Below are 20483 nucleotides of genomic sequence, written 5' to 3' on the forward strand. Positions count from 1 at the left end.
ACCTAGCGACATATCAGAAATCCCAAGGAGGAGTTAGAAGAACAGTAGGATGTCAGGAATCACTTTGAACCCGGAGCAATCTGCTCAACTTCAGGTTAGTCAGCTCTTTTTCTCTCTGTTGGAAGATGAGGTCATGAACTGATGGTATGCTCGTTGCTCAGTCGGAAATTCAGAGAGAGCTCGAAAGAAGAGAATGGGCTGAGCCTGAAGGTATGTGTGTGATACTATCAATCTTGGGGTTCCTACTCACGTTTGCATCGCCGTATGTAGATAACGTCATGGCGGAGTATATCACTGTCTTGCTTGGTAAGTCAGCTAAACCAATAACGATTTCTCAACCATGAAGCTGACCAAAGCTTTGACATATAGCTAATGGAAGCGCACGAGGTGAGTTATCGATAAACTGAGTTGACATCAGCATCGGTCGGAAAAGCTAATCGATGAAACCCGCAGAACGAGTCCAAACCGAGATGGATGATCTGGTAGGATCCGATTTCGATCCAGCATTCTTAGATTGGTTATTCTCAGCCGCCAAAAACATCATCACCGCCCCATCTCCTTCACCTGTACCTGCTCCTGCTCCTGCTCCATCATCACAATCGCCCGTAACCGCTTCGAGGGGATCAGGTGGATCGGGGACTAGATTGCTCAATACAGCCTTAGCACCTTTATCTTCGCAACTTGAAAAGCGAAAAGCGTCGGATATACAGGATGGGCAGAACAAAAAGAGGGTATCGGACGTTGGGGTCAATGCCCCTTCCGGACCAAGGGGAATGGGTAATGAGGGTAAAAGTCTAGCGGACAGGATAAGTAATGGGAATGCTCAGAGGGGAAGAGGTGTGCCGATAAGAGGCATGGCGGGCGGAAGAGGTGGTAACATGGGTATGGGCAATCATATGGGTGAGTCTACTTGTCGCTCTCAGGCTGAATCAACGTTGATCAAGGAGTGCTGTGCGGATGTAGGCTTCCGACCCAACTTTCAACAGCAAAATCAACAACAACCTGGTTTTGCTCAGCCTAACTTCGGTCAATTCATGCCTCAAGGTCAACAGGAGATGGTAGCTCAGATGATGATGATGCAAGCTAGTATGGCTCAGATGAACAATATGGTAGCGACGATGATGCAAGTGAGTACGGAAGATAGCCTTGATCTTTTCGTTTTTCTGGAAACTGACGTCAGATCTATCATTCCAGGAGAGACAGCAACAACAACAGCAATTACAATTTCAACAACAGCAACAAGCACCCGCAACTTCCGCCAAACCTTCTCGTCCACCTTCAGTAAAAGTACCACACGGTACGAAATTAGGTGCACACTCGGTATCTGGTATTCCACCTAAATCGGCTGCGACCCCTGGACCCGTTCCCGACAGGCCGTCGTCTACAGCTTTGTGTCGATATTCCATTGGGTGTAGCAATTCAAGGTGTCCATACAGTCATCCTAGTCCTGTAGCAGATGAGAAGACGGGGATGGTTTTGAGTGAAGAGCCATGTGAGAATAGAAAGGAGTGTAAAGATGCGGAATGTATCAAGAGTCATGTCAGTCCAGCAGCGACTTTAGGTGAGTTTACTGGCTCCTGCTTGCCTGGACATAACTCATACAATACATATAGGAGATTCCGCGGGACCCAGCCGATTGTTGTGTAAATATCAAAATTGCACCAACCCGTCATGTCCATTCAGACACGAAGATGAGAATGGTAATTCTATACCACCTCCTGCACTTACAGCTGCCAAGGCGGCACCCAAACCCAAAACTGCACCTGTACCTGTACCGGCCGCAAGTTCAGACAACGAGGACAACGATGGGGATGGGGATGTCGAGGTGGTCATGTCGCATAAAGGCTTGATGGATGGTGCTTTGGATGATACGAAGAAAGAGGTCTCTTGTAGATATGGAGAGAGATGTACAAGGCGTAAGTTTGTCCTTATTTCTTTATACGCTTTAGACGTGCTTTTGGTTCTTTTGGCACAATAAAGCTGATTGTTTTTCTGTATCACCAGCCGATTGCAAATTCTCTCATCCAGCTTCTCGTCCAACACCGAAATTCGGTAAGAAGCCATATACTTCAGCTTCAACCCGATCGACGTCAGGTACATTCAATGGAACAATAACGGCAACTAGCGGGGGTGGGATTGGCGGTGGGATGAATATGAGCAAAAAGTTTGCAGGAGGTAATGAGAAGAAATTGGATGCGAATGCGGGAGAGTTCAAACCTTCGGAAAAGGAGTTGGAAGTTACTTATTAAGTCTAGGGTCTGGAAAGAATCGGGGGATGGGCCGCAGGTGTTGTAGATATACCGATTTATGTTTGTTGACGGGAAGGGTACGTGTAGATTTGACCGTGGATGTGGGACGTAGCATTTAGAGTCAACATGAAATGCATTTGAGATTTACTTTTGTAGGAATTATGCCTTGAATCCAGACGGGAGACTTCGTGTCCGCTCGCATCTCAAGGATCTACTAAAATGCTGTCTCATCTAATTTGCAGCAGCAGATGAAAACAGATTTCAGGCGTTGGATTGTAGAATGCTGATGGGACAAGGGTCTTGCGTCATAGCAAGTGAGGGTCTTGATGAGTAAGAGTAATTTCGTTTACGATTCTTCGCTAAGCATAAATCTCGTATTCTGCTTCCATGCGGTCTGAAGAGCTATTTGTCAGGAAGCCCCTCAATCTGAACCAAAGCCATGCCTGACTGCAATTCGCTTCCACTATTTGTTAGGATAAACAAATGACGAAAATCTCTCGCTAGATTTCTGATCACATGCTTTTGCGTTGGAACCGAAAGACTGGGACTGGAAGTTTTCTCTTTTTTGGCATTTCCTGATGTTCGAGACAAGCAGAGATTTCGTTTGGGAGCAGCTGCGAATCGCTTTGTCCTCCAGTGAGCGAGGCATAGAGAGATTTCGCTTCTGTCTGATGAATTCTCTGGTAGTCCGAGATTCTGTTCTGTGAATACAGAGAACAGCAGGTGACTGACCGACCCCTACCTATATACCGTAATCTGAATCACAAAGTTTCATAGTGTTAGGGAAAATGGGGTTATCCTTCTCAGTGTTCAGGAGCTGCGCTATCTGCCATTGTTCGGAAGCAGCAGAATTGGCAGGGAATACATGTGCAGATCGTGCTGAAGTCGTGAGATGCAGATTCATCATTGGTATGGTCCCGTACTCGTCTCAGCTCTGGGACATTTTGCATGCATAAACGTATCGCTTGATAGAATAGCTTAATTGATTCCCATGGAATCACGAAAATCTCTCGTCATCATACCTCCCGATTAGCTTTTTACAGCACCTGCAAGATCCCCCTCACCTCCTGCCCCCCCTCTCTTCAACCCTGAGGAATTGTCAACCTTGTCTTCTTACAGGCACAGAGGCCAGAGGGCAACAACAAGGTACGTACAGGGAGTGGATAGATTGCTCACATGAGAAGAGATGATGCAGTACTCGTAAGATGCTTACATGCTCCTTGGGACAGCGGTACATACTACCACTTGTGAAATCTTTTCCATCGTCATCGAGATGCATCCCCACTTCATCGCTGGGTTCACATCCACATTCCAGCATTGCCACCGACAGCAAACAGGGAGATCCGAGCTTACAGTGTATCCGTACGGAAAGGATACCTCACATACGGAAGTAAATAAACTCACAACAGGCGAATCAAGAAGCAGAGGGCTCACTTGCTATCGAAGAGAACGACTCGCCATCAAGAGTATGTATGACTGTTGTCCAGACGTGAGTCAGCATACCCTGTCGCAACGAGGAATGATGAAGGATGATGAACTGATGGAAAGAAAGTTAAATCAAGGATGAAATGGGAATCGAGTTTGAATCTAGACTACAACTATCGAATCCCAGGTGAGTCAAACATCGACATACCTTATTCATGATTGTATTTCATCTCCTACATACATTGAAGATCCAGGGAGGAAGTAAGGGTTTAGAGAGAAGACAGTGGTCAAATTTCAGCTGGAGTAACGTTGATCTAAGCTTACTCGATACATATGGCTCAGCTTCATTGATCCGACACCAGACTAGAACACATAACATTCCAACTCAACAAGATTTTCTGATTCACCTTTCTTAATCCCTTTCCCAAATTCGTAATCTATCAAGGTATCATTCAACGATAGCGTCATCGACGTCTTGCACCTCGATTTGGGTTGACTGGAATTCGCTCATATAGCATCCCATAACCCTATCTCTGTGCGTTTCTCTGTTCTTACTTTCCTCTTTCGCTATTCTCTTTCTATCTTCAAATCTCCTTCAGATCAACGGCAGGAGATCGTTCAATCAATCAAACTTCTCTTATATACCCGTACTTCTGGCGATCAACTCTCTATAGTATTTGAGAAAGAAAAAGATAATCGCAAGCCAACGAGCGAAGACGAGAGGTAAAGAGTGGTATGCACATGATCTCAAGTCGTTGTCATCGTGAAATCGATCACAGGTCTGAGATCACCTAATAAGAAAAGGTGACGGAGATAACAAGGGATTTTGGATCAGATTAGGTAGATCAGAGATACAGTAGTCCTCCGATGGACAATTCACCTTACTCGAACATCATACCTCCCGATCAACGAGGACCAGCTGTATCGCGACAGAACTATCACAATAATATAGGAGATGAGGCAGGAGGAGGTGATAGGTATGGAGGAAGGGGTCAAGGTGGTGATGGCAATGGTAATAACATGAGCAATAACAACAGTAGCAGCGGTAATAGTAATTTGGGTGAACATAGAAATTTCCCTCAAAGTAATCAAGCTACGTTACCTCAACAATATCAACACTTCTCAGCTTTTGCTCCTCCTCTCTCAACTACATCTACTGCGAGTTCTACCGGAATCCAACATCATCTCGAATCATTACAGTCCCGTACATTACCACATGCACATTCCTTTTCTTCTTCTTTCAAAACACCTCATTTCCGATCTTCCCCACATGGTTATCCAGAAGCGATGCAACAGCTCTCGTCACCCATCACACCGCACCGGGATGTTTATCCACTTCATTCGTACCATTCGCCTTTGACTGGTGGACATGAGGGGATACAACCTTGGCAATATGGTGGACTGTCTAGAAGAAGAGAATCTATGCCTGATATGATCAACAAGGATACTTTCAATCCTCTTTTCTCGAATCGACCCGTGATCAGCGGCGCTGAATCAAGTCATGGGAACTCAACGTTATTGAGTGAAATTCCTGGAGGTTCCAACGATGGCAATAACGGATTGCAACAATATGTTCATTCCCTCACGGGTCTCGTTCAAACTTCCCCCGTACAGGCGACTCCGTCATCACTGGGAATAAGGACATGGCAACCTATGTCGTCTGTTCCACCTCACCCTCAATCATCCATTGCCTCTTCGACACCGGGATCGGCATCGAGACGTAAGCGCTCTAGGGCAAGTACCTTTGGTTCAAGGACAACAGACGATGACGAGAGCATAAATCCCGCGAGTGGCAGTGCGAGCGCGAGCGTGCCGCCCAATACCAACACCTCGGTCAACAGTATAGATGACGATGAGCTTAACCGACCAACATCGGGTCCCAGTGCGAAGAAGATCATAGTCGACGGTCAACCGCCCGTGACTGTAAAGGACTTTTCCGGACAAATTGCTAATATCGGCACATCCGGGGAGGGGGAATCGTCAAACATACGAGGCGATATGGAAGTTGAAGAAGGCCAAGAAACGGATGAGAAACTTGATCATAGGAAAAGAAAGAGGAATAGAACGATAAGAAGTTGCGTACCTTGCCATAACCACAAAAGAAGGGTAGGTGATAGACCCAATTGCACACCATCAATAAGAACTGATGATAATTTCTTAATAGTGTGACAGGAAGAGACCTTGTGGAAGGTGCACTGCTCTAGGACTAGTGAGCCTTTGTCTTCTCAGAATTTGTTGGTCAGCTTATACTGATCTGATCATAGACCGGAACTTGCGTCTATGAGATCGACGAAGCTCGAGATATGTGAGTGTCACTGTCTACTGATTCGCTCAGACTTCATCCTCTAATTTCGTCATTGGCATAGGAACGACCCCGAAGTGGCCGAGGCAGAGCGTCTACGACGTCGAATCGCAGAACTTGAACAGGTTGTCCGTGAACTACGTCAAAAGGCACCTACTCGCTCTCAAGCTCAAGCAAATGCAACACCAGCTCCCCTTCCTCCTCCTCTTCCACCCTTAGCGTTTCCAGCCGTGGAGGATAGTGCCGGCGAAGATAAGAAACGAAGAGTCATTGTCGATCGATTCGCAAGATTCAAGATTGATGAAGCTAAAGACGTGGAGAACTCTGCGGCAGCAGCTGGAAGTAGGAGTATAACTCCCAATCCACCTGTATGGGCGCCACAGAGTGTTATCCCTTCTCGATCCGGAGGCATACGATCGAGCATCGATCCAGCGGCGCTGCATGATAACCCTGCAGGACCGTCGGTACATCATGATAATGCAGATTACAAATCGGAACCGTACCAGACATACTTGCTGCCAGGTGAAGAAATGTCATCTGATAAAACTGGCAGGAAGGTTTTCTTGGGTGCATTGACGGGCAAGACAATGTTGAGAAGGGTGAGTATCATGCGATAGCCAAACGGTCTGGCACATCTGCTCATGAAATTTCATATTGTAGCTTCGAGAACTTGCGCAAGACAAGGGAGATGGTCAATTGCTATCGATACCTGAAGATGTAGCCTTCACAGGAGTTTTCCCTGATTTGAGAAAGACTTATCCTTTCACTACTATCTGGAGTCATGAGAATTTCAGCGCAGAGATCATTGGTCTACTACCTGATCCCGAACAGGCCGAGCTGTGAGTGTCTCAATCTCTAAGCGGAGCGACCAAGAGCTGATCTAAAAGCTTCTGCTGCAGCCTATGGCAAGCTTGGGAGGAGGAACATGCGGTGTACTTCCATCCTTTCCATATGTGAGCTCAAGTCTTTCTGTCGATCCGATATGATGATGCTATCACTAACCCCGTTTGCTTCTATAGGCCAACGATACATGTGGAGTATACAGATTTCTTCGCGATGTCTACGAAAGACAAGATGAACGTTCCCCTTTCGTCGCTCGCCTTGCATCTCATCATCTGCGCACTTGGTATGGTTTGCTGACATCGATCCAACAACTTATATCAATTACTGATATTTCGACTTCCACAGGATGCGTTATTCGAGCTACGGCAGCAGAGATATTTGGACATCCAGACGCCTCAATGGCCAGACAAGGCCACGCGCAACGATCGACGAAGGACCCCAAAGATCTTACGTCGAGCAGATTACAAAGCGAACTCTACTGTAAGTGGTCGGCTTTGGATCAATTCGGTATTTGCACTGACGCATGAGCTTCATTGCGTGTAGTATCGGCTTCTTTCCAAGCATTGAGGCTCTGCGCTTACCTGGCTAATCCCAGCATGAGGACCGTCCAAGCCCAACTTTTGCAAATGGTTTATTTGTAAGCGTGATGGACCAATGGACGAGGCATGAGGGCACAAGGGTATGCATGGCTGACTAATATGCTTTGATCTAGGTTGGCGAGCGAGAGAGCGGCGGATGCTTGGACAACTGGAGGTACTCTGGTGAAACAAGCGATCGCCCTAGGCCTACATAAAGATCCTCTAAGTCTTGATCCCAAAATCTCAATGCGAGAGGCCGAAAGCAGACGACGCCTATGGTGAGTTTGAGAAGGTCTCCGTTTATCGTTGGTGCGAAGCTGATGAGATGGCCAACAGGTGGTCTATTGCTGGTTTTGAGTGTATGTTATGTGTATTCTTCGGAAGACCAAGTACGATCAGCTATTATTCGACGAATCTGCCTCAAGATCGACCCGATGCAAATCTATCTGAACTACCTGGAAGTGCTCAGCAATATCTGCCGCCCTCAAACGTACTTTCCAACGAGACCACTGAACAGACCTACCATGCTGCGTTTTATCAGTTGACGATACCATCATTTGAACTACTCGATCGCATTTTCACTGTGGACAGACGATTCAGTCGATCGACGATATACGGATGGTTCTCTCCTCCGCCAAAGGACAATAATCAATCAGCTGCTCAATCGTCGCACTATGGTCCGGGAGAGGACCCCAATCAACATACATATCAGGATGCTGTACGACTCGCGCACGATCTAGGTCAATGGTACTCCCACCTCCCACCTGGGGTAAAATACAAAGAGAATGATACGCCTGAATATCTCTTAGGATCGAGGAATAGAAGACAATTAAATCAGACGCTGATACTGAGTATGAAAACCTGGACTATCGTGTGAGTATGTTCAGAATATGCAGTGAGCGAACTGACTGATGATATACCCACCTAGTATGGTCCTACATCGCCCATATCTTCGACTTGATCCCGCTGCTTACCCGGAATCGACCGACATTTGTCTTCAAGCTGCACATCTGCTCCTGAGGACATACAAGTCAATGGCTGAAACGAAAAGTACTTTGGCTTGGTCATTCTGGACTATGCACTATAGGGTGGGTGAAATGCTCCACACCGATTCATCGCATCATACTGATTTGCTTGGTCTTGTCAGGCATTCCAAGCTGGTGCAGTATGCGCTTTCTTGGCTATAAGGCAGCCGGGAACTGAGGTTGCGAATAAGTGCTTGGTAAGTGCCCCTCAACATACCAGCTAGAAACTTAATCTCATGCTCATCCCTGCATCATCCAGAATGACCTGCGAGGAGTCATCAGAGTCTTCGAAGATCGACTTTCTACTTGGAACGTGACCCATCCTGTTCAAGCGGATCTTTGTGAGGGTCTAGTCCAATTGGAAAAACTTGTGACGTGAGTTGACTACGCATCCTCCATGTCTCGTAAAGGGTCGATCTAATCCATGTTATTTTGGAATTGTAGCGCAGCAACCCAACAACGTAATACACCTCAAGCCAGTACGACCGTATCTACCCAATCTACACTCTCCTCAATGTCACCTAACCTTTTCGGGGTGTCACCCAAATCGTTTTCCGATTCGAGCTTTACTACTCCTTTGTCACAAATCCAGGCTTTTCCACCTGTCTCGTTACCTACCCCTGCTAATGTCCCGGGAGGTAGCACTTTATTTTCACTTCCCCCAAGTGGACCTTCAAATCATACTCATGGGAACGATATGAGGGTTGACCCGAATGGCGGCGGGAGCGGTAGTGGGGTTGCAATAGGACAAGGGGTAGATGGTTTGATGGGAGGTGGGTTGACTGCAGATTTCAATGGGCCTGAACCATTGGCTCTACCTCAGGTAAGTCTCGGCAAGTATGAAGCTGGGACAAAGGTTAAGGGTCGCTGATGACGGGTGTGACGAAACAGTTCTGGGCAAGTATGTTTGGAATAAAATTGGAAAAGGATAAAGCGAATTCTTCTTCGTTTGGTGCCAGCTCCAATACGAATACGGACACGAACACGAATCCCAATGCGAACACGAATGCTAATGTCAATGCGAATGTCAATATTCATTGGTAAACTGCAATAGGCGGAGAGAGGAAGGAGGCGGATAAGAGAAACAGCGTTGAGTGATCTGGTCGATAAATGGGAAAGTCAACGATGAATAAGGAGAAATTGATGTCATACCCTTTTGGTTCTTTGCTGTCTCCTGTATAATACACGAAGATATCATCATATGTGTTGATGAGATGAATGAGAAGCATATTTGCACCTTGTTCTAGCGATGAGAGACGCAGGTGGTCAATGGCCGAGATGGATGCCACAATGATCAAGTGATACCCTAGTTAACCGGGACCTACCTGTGTTAGCATTCCTCACTTTCTCATCAACATGAATGACATCTCGACTATATAGCATTACAGTCAGCAAATAACCGCAAAGATGGCCACTCCAGGAGAAGAGGTAGATCAGGATCTATCGCATATACACTGGTGAGCTGCTCAGCTCCACAAGACTGATTCTTACAAGATAGCTCACCAGCTAACAATCAATAAATCAATCTTACAGGTCATGGCCAGAAGCTATAGCAGTATGTCCTAAACCCATTTCCTCCCATTGGTCTTATGGTGTACACTGATCACCTTGGGTACTACAGGCCAATCCGGCAAGATCATTAGCCAATGCGGATTTAGCGTGAGCTTCAAATCCTCTGTATACTTAAAACGCTACGCTGACATTGTATGGAATTCCGCAGGCTGGATTATTTTGCCTTCTCTCCATTCTGGGATTCCAAGTCGAACAATAACGTTCTGAGGACGCAGAGGAGGGTGGAGAATCCTACGTATGGTCACGCAGAGGAGAAAATGTGAGTCAGCCCAAACCACTCTTCCCCTTCCTACGAACAAGATGATCGATAAGGAAGGGGAACCGATACGAATGTTCGTTGCAGTAGTGAGTGTTGTACTGATCCAAAGTGTTTTGATACAATTATTAGCGAGCTCAATGCATTCAAATCTGGATTCGAATATATCGTATCTCACTCCCAACCTCCAGACTTGTTTGTGATTCAGAAAAGAGAAGTAGATCCATCGGGAAAGAGAGATAGAGTATCTGGGATGTGGTTCATATTGCAGGAAAGGATATACCAGTCGCCAACTGTTTATGATGTGGTGTCTGCTAGGCTGGTGAGTTCGCTTTATACGCTGTACTGATCTCCTTCGATGAGGAGAGGAGAAACAAGACCACAGTCGATGCAAGGAATTGTTCCGAATGACCTTCCGTTTTTGAGTGTACGCTGATTATAGGTTATGAATAAAGAGAAACGCTTCACAACTGATAACCAAAACCCTCACATCATTATCTGAATCTCATCCATCTTCGAACCCTCGATCTACCACACAATGGCGATCCCTACCCCCGGAAGTTGCATCGAATATGAAAGCAAAATCCGCCCTTACCACGGCTGCTGATCGTATAACGGAAGATCAAGCGGATCAAAACGGACAGACCGAATCTAAAGAAGAGGAAAAAGAGGAGGAGGAGCAGCAGCAGCAGAATACATTTGATTGGCATTTGTTCCATTCACTCCAAACGACTCGATTGGCACTTTCCAAGCTTGATGAGTTATCTACGAAACCAACAAAAAATGCCGACCCGATGGATGAGTTGAAATCTATAGAAGCTCAATTATCAGCTCAATTTGGTATCTCCTCTTCCTCTTCTTCTCAGCAGCGACAGGTCAGACCACCAGGATCGATAAGATCGAATTCTGTCAAAGGTCTTACACCCAACCCAATGGGTTTAGGAGTATCACCTGTTTTAACGGTAGGAACGATGGGACAAACTCCCAATTTGGGGAATTTGAATGTAGCTTCTCCCAGGAATTCGTTAGGAATGGGTATGTCGCCTGGTGGCGTCAGTGTACCTGGCAGTGTGATTGGGGCAGGTGGGAGAGCAGGGTCGATGGGCAATGTAGGTACGCCGGCGAACTTACTCCAGTAATCGTTCCAATATCAGTTCAATCATCTTATATACCAAGCATCAATTATACTTATACCTTGTACCTCAGATCAAAATTGTTCATTTCCTGTAATGTTACATCAAGATAAAAAAACTGCCTCCATGCATCAATATCTTTCAAACATGTATGTACACTAGGTCTGCTAATGTCCTAAAGGATTCATAGTCTCCCTCCTAGCGAAATTCACTAACCTTCTAAAATCGCCAAAAGCCTTAGGAGTTTCTGACCTATCGTGACCTTCTCCCGAGGCTGATGCGGACCTTAGCAAACCCGGTAGACCGGTTGAACTACCATGATGTTGTGAGAAGATTCCACTTCCAGATACGGGTGATGTGACCCTTTGAATATCAGCGTTGCCCCCTGGACCCGAAGTAGTAGATGAAGCGGGAGGATCCATATCGATATGAGTCAAGAAAGAAGAATCGGACAGTTCGGAATTGGTCGATGTTACTGATAAGAATATATCGAGCAACTTTTGTTGGTCGGTTCGAGGAGTACCTTTGAGGTCTAATATCTGAAATATAACAAGTGATAGATCATCAGCGTTGATCGAGTCAATCTTACTTGTACGATTACTCACTTTCTGGAAATTACTAAAGGATCGATCACCGATCAACAAGCAATAATTCTGCACGAAACCTGCAGAGACAGCGAATATGAGCTACAATTAGGCCTACAGGGCATATAATTAATTATATAGCTCACCTTCTGGGGGATCATCAGGAGCGAGAATGACTTTCAACATAGTTTCTAGCTGACCAGTATTCTTCGTGACGTATTTGGTATATCTATGTTATTGAAAACGATCAGCTCATTCGCTATGTGTACAAGATGACTGCACATACATATTAGTGGAGTTCTCCGGATGGGGTTCAGGCAAATCCAATAGACAGGCCTTGACAGCTTGGACATCAAGTAAGATCTGGCCCCCAGATCAGCAATTGGAAATGTCCTTTTATGCAACACAACCTTACCTGTTCCGCGCCTATCTTTTTCAATGGTCGACTCTTGATTACCGACTGGGTAAATCTAGTGATAACGACCCTATGATCGTATATTTCGTTGAATCAGCTGATTACTCAGACTTTGCACGAGGGATTTACTAACCCAACAGCCTTATCAGCGAAGTTCCTGATATATTTCTTCCCCTCAACTCTACTTCTGACAACCTCTGCGACCTGCTTGATCGATCCTACTAGATCAACTATGTAGGCCGATCTCCCTGAAACGTTTTCAAGGTGCATCCAAGGCGTTTTTAGGATCGCAGCGAAAGCGGGCTCGCAAGATGTTTCGAGTTCTCGTAAGATGGTATTTATACATGATGAGATGACACTGCGATGGATGTGTTAGTCACCACATCAGAGACATGAATACTCTGTTTCTGATCAACTTACGTTGAGAACGTGTCCCGCTCATTCTGAAAAGATATATCTGGTTTGAACTCCTCCGCGATTTTATCCTTCAACCGTTCTTCAAGCTGTAGTCGAGGCGAATGGTCAAGAAGATCCTCACTTATTCGTGATCGATTTGCTCACCTGTAGTGATGTGTTCTGACAGTACTCTGCTGTGTTAAGTATCATACAAGCGTTCTTGACCTCTTGTAGGTTATCTCGCCCTTCTAGTGATCGACGCCCTGCTTCCCTGCGAAAAAGTCAGCTAAATGCCAGATTTATTGATGAGATAGCTGACTTACCTTTTCATGCCAGCTAATAAAACGTCATCTATTTGTTGATCGACCATCAGATATAAGCTTTCATCCCCGTGTTCTCGCAGTGGACTGTTGACGAGATAACGACTTACCTGAGTATATTTTCAACCATTTCGCAAACACTTTACTCAACTTCCTCATCGGTTCACCTTTCGTATATTTCTCACATTGTTCCAGAGTCTGTCCGTAGAAATAGAACAATTCGGTTGACGAGGGAAGTACAGTCGGAACGGGCGTATCCGACTCTTGCTGCATTGCGCCTTCCATGGATGAACGTGATCGAGGACCTCTGTAGGCTGATAGCATATCTGCGATCGCTCTAAACGATAAATTAAAATCATTGTTAATATTGTTGAAAATACGTGAATGGTACTTACCTATCTTGAGCATCGACGTAGACGTTGAAGTAATTATCGAATATACTTGATATGGTCCATTTGGGCGCTGTACTTGCTCCCCGCGATGTCGATCCACCAGCAGTGATGTCTTCGAACTGGTTTTTGAATCTCGGAGTCAGCAAATTTGTCTGTCGGTACACCGTAGGCAAGTCAGGGGCGAAACGAAGAACCCACAGGCATGTCAAATCTCCTCGCGAAGCCAGCTTCGAAGTCCAAAGTAGCTTGTAAAGCATCCAGTAAGATGTTAACAGCAGGTGTAGATTTTCCTAACACATTCGCTAGATCACTTCTCGTATATTCCGCAAAATTCGATACCAGCAACCTGGTAATTTCCCATGATGAAGGGAACAATGATGCATTCTCTTCGTCGTGGTTTTTGAGTACTCTTCTGAACCATGCATATCTCCTAGGTACATTGTCCAGCTGACCGGCCTAGATAAGCAGGCGAACAATCAATCATTCATTCATTCAGTACATTAAAGGCGTAAAGGCGAAGGCAGAGGAATGCGGAGTAATAGCTCACTTCGTCGGTAGACCTGAATATCCGTCGGTATTCTGCTAATTGCAATTGAAGATATCTCTCGATTATGTGGTTTCTACGATGCAATGCCATACAAGATAAGCAAACAACCTTTCTAGTCCAGAGTACTACGAAAAAGCTCACCTGAAATCACCGCCTAGTACATCGATCACATAACACACTTCTGAGACTGTCTTCCTATCCACCGGTCGATTAGGGTCCTGCTTGAAGCTGTCATACACAAGTCTTCAGCTATTGCGACCTCGATGAGGTCTACAGGAGGGACTCACAAAGCATCCATCTCCACGGCTACTTTCTCCTGTATGGCCTTACGGTCCGATTCCGCAGCTCTAAATATCTCTGATACGGCAGGAATATTGGATAATGCTTTGAGGGGAGTCAAGAGGTGTGTTACGGCCTAGATTGAATGGTTAGTCAGCAACTACTATGTGTCAGTCTGTGACAGAGAGATTTCTTGTCAGACTCACGGATAAAGCTTGTGACATGTCTATATACCTCTTGGTAGGTAATAATTCTTTCAACTGAGAATGAGCATTTCCTATAAATTGATAACTCGTCAGTAGTTCATCGGTGAACGTATATGAGCATGAAGTCCAGCTCACTCAGCATTCCCCACCTCTCTAACATCTGTATAGCACTGGTCAAATTCGTCTTGGCAGTATCCAATCTCTGTATATCAGTGGTGATGGATTTGACTATCGCTTCAGCTTCTGCAGCTTTCTCTCTAATCACATTGATCTGAAGCATGAGTTGCTAGTTTTATCCATCTGATCAGTCCATTCATATCTTTCCAATGTCCAAAGTCGGATATGTATAAAAGTACAACTCACGCTGATTTGATTTTGTATTTTGGACATTTTACCAGGATCCTGGTCCCTTTTCAGTTCACTTTTCAGCCTAGCTACTTCCTCCCTCACGTCCATTATCTCAAGTTGTAGTCTCGCATGGATCTCTTGATGCCGACTTAGCGATTCAGCTGAAGTATCCAGGCAGACCCATCAGCATCTGTGTTGGTTAAGAGATAACAAGGGCATACTGACCATCCGGGAAATCCTGTGATAATCTAGCCATAACATTCTCGTTTGTCCTACTTCCGTTGACTGCATGTATACCGTTGTTGGGTTTTGCAGGTGGGAGAGGCGTGATGGGCCTCGAATTCGATGAGGATGTCATGATGTATGTTCCATGAATGAGATATGAAGAGTAGATTGAAGTCAGTAGTGAAATGTCTTGAATGTGACCGAGACACGAAGGAATGACGAGACACCGACACGAGATTAACTTATCTTTTCCGATCGCGTAAATGGAAGTCAATATTCTGTCTTTCCACTTCTTACCATCACATAAGTCAATCGCCAAGCTCTGCGCAATGCATAGCAGAGGATGGGAGCATTCGATCCGATCATAACGTATGAGAAAGGTACATACATAGAGACCGATACGGGTAGTGAGTTATCTTTCTACCTTGTTTTATTCGCTTCGACCTCACTGGTGAGTATCGATGTTTGACCATTAGCTTTTGGATATAGACAAAGTATCTAGAAAAGCAACCATCATAGGAGCCACCAACATCATACTAGGTGGGAAATCCATTATCCAGACTGGATCGATATTAAGAGGTGATTTGAGGAGATCAACGGCAGGTCAACATGTCGTAATTACCATGGGGAGGTATTGTCTGATTGGAGAAGGGTCGATCGTTAGACCTCCTGGAAAGATGTACAAGGGGTGAGCCATTCTGCACAGGACATAGGACTAAGAACTTGCGAACATCGTATCATTGTAGTAAAGTGCGGCTGATGTGCGTTCCTATCAGATCATTCACATTTTATCCTTTGAGAATATCAGATTTCGTCCACATCGGTCCAAACTGCATTGTAGAAGCAGCTTCGATAGGTTCAGGTGTGGAGATAGGGAAGAACTGTATAATAGTGAGTATCGATCAATCGTCGACAATGGCTGTGTGTGATTTAGAACTGATTGACTTGCGACTTGATAGGGCAAATTCGTGATTATAAAAGACCTAGCTGTGATATTACCTGATACCGTCTTGCCTGAAGGAACGGTCGTTCCCAGTATGTCCATATGGAGTGGTAATCCAGGTAAGTCAATCAGACCCACTCAATATTAGATAGTCCAGCTAATTCTGTCCATTAGGTAAACTGATCGATACTTTACCAGAAACATATCAAGAAACGATGGAGGCTAAATGTAAATCCTATTATCAGAGATTTAGAGCTGCTTGATTTGAATCATGGCAACGTATAAATTATTTCCCCACATCCTTGACGAAACCTGTGACTGTTGCGCATTAACGATAATTAATGAATATATGCCATATCGATGCATTTCATACAAGTTATGTGTTTTAACCATGAAAGGAAGAACTGATCGTATGTGCTGACGTATATTGTATCGTTATCATCAGTAGTTCATATTACATTTTATATCTGTTGAACAAGAATTCCGCTTATGCGTTCAGTGCTCAACAAGATGAGAAATCTATCCACCATGTTTACCTGAAACGTCATGACACCAATCACCCAACCTACTTCTTTTCGATCACGATCTCTCCGCTATTTGGTCGACTATCCCCTCCACCACCTAAACTCCACAGAGTCTTTATACTTTCACTCTTACTTATCGTTCTGTCCCTCATTTCCTGATCCCGATCCTTTTCCTCTATACTGATTCTTCTGGAATGTATCTTGGGTGGACTAGTGTACATCGAAGATCTTTTCCCTTTCGACATCTCTTTCAATCTTTCATTCTGTTTCTCATCAAAGGCACGTAATACCTCTATGGCCTGATCGGGATTCTCGATCGATTCCATGGGAATCGGGAATTCGTTGTCAACCTCGTTGGGACCAAGGACAGAAGACAATCTACCAAGAGGTGTAGATCGATGTGAATGTGACTGTGATGAAGTGGATGATCTACCTGAACTTGCTCTGAAGCTTGCTCGACTCATTGGAAATTCCCCTTCACCTTCCTCTTCATCCTGTTCTGGTATACTACCAGGTGGTGGGGTGGATTTGTTGATCCCCATGAGTTTGAGGGTAGCTTCCATCCTATGTCTCTCCTTCCGATCTTCCTCGTCTTCCTCGTGGATCTCAAGCTTCCTAGCTGTACTGGATGACGATCTCGAGCCCGTTGTGGTGCCTGATTTGGAAGATAGCGTAAGAGGTCTTAGGGAAGTTTTCGAAGATTCGGTGGGTGCGGTATAAGAGGAAGTACCGAATCCTAATGATCTGAAATCTAAAGAGAACCCTCTCCGAGCCTGCGGAGGTTGGACGCAAATCAGCTGAATGCCTCGCTACCAGAGGGGGAAAGGAGCTTAGAATGAGACTTACCCGTTTCTCCGACTTGATTTCATCTGGTACAGCTGGCGTTCCGCCCGTTACTGGTGGGACTACAGTCTTTTCTGCGGGTCCAGTCATGGCCCTCACCATCATGCTTAACGGTCTAGCTTTCTTCTCTTTGACAGCTTCAGTCTGAGGTTTCACTATGGTGGGTGGTTCCTCCGAAATCGGCGAAGAGGCACTAGGCATTCCCCATGAGCCGCCATTGACATCTTTCAAAGCTGGACGAGAAGATGTGGAAGCTGATCTGGTACCGGCTCGTCGAGTCTTGTAGTCTACCGAAAGTACATGTTCGAAGCCTTCTTGGGTGATGATACGGTCTATGATCTGCAAGAAATATTATATCAGTGAGTTTTACATGGCTAAACTGTTGCCTCTTGAATGAACAATTCACCTTCGAGCAATAGAGCGTCAGAGCTTTGTTTGATTCCTTCAGTTGTTTAATCTCGGCTCGTAAAGCTGCGAAGCAAGTCAGTCGGGTTGAAAAATACTCTATAAACGGGAGGAATTGCTCACCTATCACTTCTGCATTCCTTCCGTTGGCCGAAGCTATACTCTGTCCAGCATCAGACTTATCATCATCTACCATACTCAATTCGCTAGCCAAGTCCATTCCTTTATCACCCTCATTCCTACTCGAATGACTCGCCGTCCTGTTCCTCCCTCCCCGTCCACCGCGTCGTGAATGTTTAGGAGGCGCCAAGAAATCATTGGTATCGGTATGGCCCAAGTCGGTAGCGAAGAATTGATGATCATCGTCAAATATCGGAGATTGATTTTCTAAATCTGAATTCAATTCACTCATCTCTTCTTCTAATTCCGAATCAATTCCCTCCTCATTTCGATCATTCGCCGGGTCCTGGGCGAGGTGATTGGACAGAATTCCACCTTTCTCCATCAATTTACCATTCATCGTCCTCTCTCTTATCAAGAACTCCCAACCTTCGTTCTCCTCCTGGAGCTCTTCATTCAATATTTTCAATTCATGCAACTCCTTAGTCAACGTGTTCAACTTGGCTAATAAGGTCGAATGTGATAAGTTGATAGAGGCTAATTCATCTTTCAACGAAGCTATATTCTCTACCTCGGGAACCGGAGTGGTTGACCGACTGCTTTTGCAATTGGAGAGGGTTTTGATACGTTGTTGTAAATGGTTTTCTTGGGCTTGTAAAGCTTGTCGTTCAATATCAAAGGTTTGTTCCTACAGCAGCACAAACGAGATCAGATCCATACTCCTTGATTGCAGGTCTAGGATACCACAGTTTGACGTCGGTCGAACTGACGTGCAGCTCTCACCTGCTCGATATACCTCTTCTGACTTTCCCTAGCTAGTCTCTCAGCTTCTGTCAATCGCTTTCTCAACCTATCAAGGAGCTCGTCCCGTTCTTCTAGGTCAGCTTCCATACGAGTCTACACGTATAAATCAGCTAATCCTTTCATAACATACGCTGCAATATCCCATCTTACCTGTTCATTGAAAGCTTCGTCGGTTTTACTTTGTAACGCTGAAATACCCTTCACCAACTCTTCGTGCTTCTCTTCCAAGCTCTGACGTTCAGCTTGTACATGTTCCAATCGTTGCAGCAGCTATCACACCTTCATTGAGTTCCAATCGACGGAATTTGTATAGGAGAGCGTACTTGCATTCTCCTTGTCCTCCCACTCCCTCCTAAGCGCATCTTCCAACTCCTCCCTCCCCGCTCTGGCCAATTCCTCTTCACTCCTTTCCCTCAACCCTCCCATAGTGCCATCCAGCTCCTTCACGCTAGGCGAAGCAAGCATGGCCGACTCTGTGCTCTCGACAAACGACGATTCGGGCGTAAGTCGGGGTGTAGCTCGTGGTGAGGGCATATGGGAAGTACGTCTTCTGTTGGGTGCAAGGGGTCTTGGATGGTTGGTCAAGGGAGAGGAAGAGGAGGATGATACTCCTAGTGACATGATGCGCGACGCTTGATAGTCACTAGTCTTGATCTGATCTCTAAATACAGCTCCCTCTTGAGTCGAACCAAGGGGTATGACCGAAGATTCCAGTGTTCATCGACCGTCGTCCTCCGAAAAGAAATCCAATTGGAATCAATCAACCCAACTCAACATCTCGACGACGCGCACAGATTCGTGTTGTACTCCAAAAAAAAACACAAAACTACGGAGACTCCGCACTTCTTGCCACGTGAAAACGACGATCATTCCTGTAGCGCATACATGATCTCAACAGAAGTGCTCTTATCAAAGGACAGCGACTGGCTATACAGGTGAGCAAGTCTTGTGACCCCGATGTGTGTCTACGATCACCACAGAGTTGCACGTAACCTAAGCTCCTGTAGCGAAAAGCCAAGTGAGTCTGAGACTTCCTTTAGATGCAGGGGTCTAAGGTGGATCAACAGGAACTGGTCATCGTCGACCTCCTTGATACGTTCGGGGCGGGCTTCATAAGAATGAACGCTTGCAGTCTCAGTGGGAGCTCCAGGGATGAATGAGATGCCGGAGTCTGATCATCGTCTTCGGAAGAGTCATATTGCTCACCATGTTCTTAGGCGGAATTGACTTAGGGTGTTTCAGCTTGCTCGAAGAGTCAGAAGGACCACTGACAATGAGTCGACTGATAAGTTTTTTATATCCTTTGCTGAGGCCCTTTAGCTGAACTGATCTGATCTGATAAATTTATCTCGGAAATTTTGAGTATCATTCGTGTGGAGATGGTGAGAAAGCAAGTGTACCAAAGGAATGATTTGTGAAATTCATCACATGCATAGCTGTCTCATACCGATGTTTCATGACATTGAACGCAAAGGTGGCAATGCGCAAAAAAAAAAAAATTGCGAAGATGAGAGATGATTTTAATCAGTGTGATTGCTCCTGGGGTAATGGCATCTGAGGTACTAGATGGACCTGACAATGCTCGCCGATGAACCATCGAGCTCGAGTTGTACAACCGTTGCATCTGCATCATCAAAACGTCCCGTATTCTTCAAAATCGTATCAAATTCACCCTTCCGTCAATTTGAATGGCTGGAAAGTGTGCAATTATGAGTCCAGCTGCTCGTTGCACAGACATCACGTAAGTCG

At 45.4% G+C, this 20483-nt stretch overlaps 6 protein-coding genes across 6 annotated transcripts; 4 read left to right on the top strand and 2 right to left on the bottom strand.

Moving 5' to 3' along the window:
* Positions 1-49: 49 nt before the first annotated feature.
* Positions 50-2249, top strand: I203_104011 (uncharacterized protein; the record flags this gene model as incomplete). The annotated part of the gene is made up of 9 exons (XM_065517448.1): positions 50-94; positions 162-210; positions 271-306; positions 370-387; positions 454-900; positions 964-1127; positions 1195-1561; positions 1614-1916; positions 2005-2249. The coding sequence occupies 9 exons, from the start codon at positions 50-52 to the stop codon at positions 2247-2249; spliced, it is 1674 nt and encodes a 557-aa protein (XP_065374266.1).
* Positions 2250-4541: 2292 nt separating this feature from the next.
* On the top strand, positions 4542-9466 carry I203_104012 (uncharacterized protein; the record flags this gene model as incomplete). The annotated part of the gene is made up of 17 exons (XM_019149579.1): positions 4542-5780; positions 5839-5883; positions 5939-5979; positions 6041-6318; positions 6409-6575; positions 6637-6815; positions 6876-6929; positions 6996-7102; positions 7165-7299; positions 7363-7456; positions 7532-7675; positions 7734-8270; positions 8326-8485; positions 8545-8619; positions 8682-8797; positions 8867-9245; positions 9314-9466. 17 exons carry the CDS (start codon positions 4542-4544, stop codon positions 9464-9466), a joined length of 3903 nt encoding a protein of 1300 aa, XP_019001122.1.
* A 363-nt stretch (positions 9467-9829) lies between these two features.
* I203_104013 (uncharacterized protein) lies at positions 9830-11389 on the top strand (the record flags this gene model as incomplete). The annotated part of the gene is made up of 6 exons (XM_019149580.1): positions 9830-9879; positions 9956-9977; positions 10044-10081; positions 10143-10253; positions 10383-10572; positions 10706-11389. The coding sequence occupies 6 exons, from the start codon at positions 9830-9832 to the stop codon at positions 11387-11389; spliced, it is 1095 nt and encodes a 364-aa protein (XP_019001123.1).
* A 161-nt stretch (positions 11390-11550) lies between these two features.
* Positions 11551-15228, bottom strand: I203_104014 (uncharacterized protein; the record flags this gene model as incomplete). Its single annotated transcript, XM_065517449.1, has 19 exons — positions 11551-11922; positions 11989-12047; positions 12114-12196; positions 12254-12330; positions 12383-12452; positions 12516-12740; positions 12803-12885; positions 12944-13049; positions 13102-13129; positions 13209-13435; positions 13494-13609; positions 13689-13946; positions 14038-14110; positions 14179-14265; positions 14325-14452; positions 14523-14593; positions 14658-14808; positions 14886-15031; positions 15096-15228. The coding sequence occupies 19 exons, from the start codon at positions 15226-15228 to the stop codon at positions 11551-11553; spliced, it is 2493 nt and encodes an 830-aa protein (XP_065374267.1).
* Positions 15229-15438: 210 nt separating this feature from the next.
* Positions 15439-16301, top strand: I203_104015 (uncharacterized protein; the record flags this gene model as incomplete). Its single annotated transcript, XM_019149582.1, has 5 exons — positions 15439-15502; positions 15585-15783; positions 15872-15986; positions 16055-16157; positions 16213-16301. The coding sequence occupies 5 exons, from the start codon at positions 15439-15441 to the stop codon at positions 16299-16301; spliced, it is 570 nt and encodes a 189-aa protein (XP_019001125.1).
* Positions 16302-16603: 302 nt separating this feature from the next.
* Positions 16604-19355, bottom strand: I203_104016 (uncharacterized protein; the record flags this gene model as incomplete). The annotated part of the gene is made up of 7 exons (XM_065517450.1): positions 16604-17335; positions 17409-17744; positions 17812-17876; positions 17934-18618; positions 18714-18827; positions 18885-19004; positions 19062-19355. The coding sequence occupies 7 exons, from the start codon at positions 19353-19355 to the stop codon at positions 16604-16606; spliced, it is 2346 nt and encodes a 781-aa protein (XP_065374268.1).
* Positions 19356-20483: the final 1128 nt, after the last annotated feature.

The sequence above is a fragment of the Kwoniella mangroviensis genome (genome assembly GCF_000507465.2).
Source record: "Kwoniella mangroviensis CBS 8507 chromosome 1 map unlocalized Ctg01, whole genome shotgun sequence".
Lineage (NCBI taxonomy): Eukaryota > Fungi > Basidiomycota > Tremellomycetes > Tremellales > Cryptococcaceae > Kwoniella > Kwoniella mangrovensis.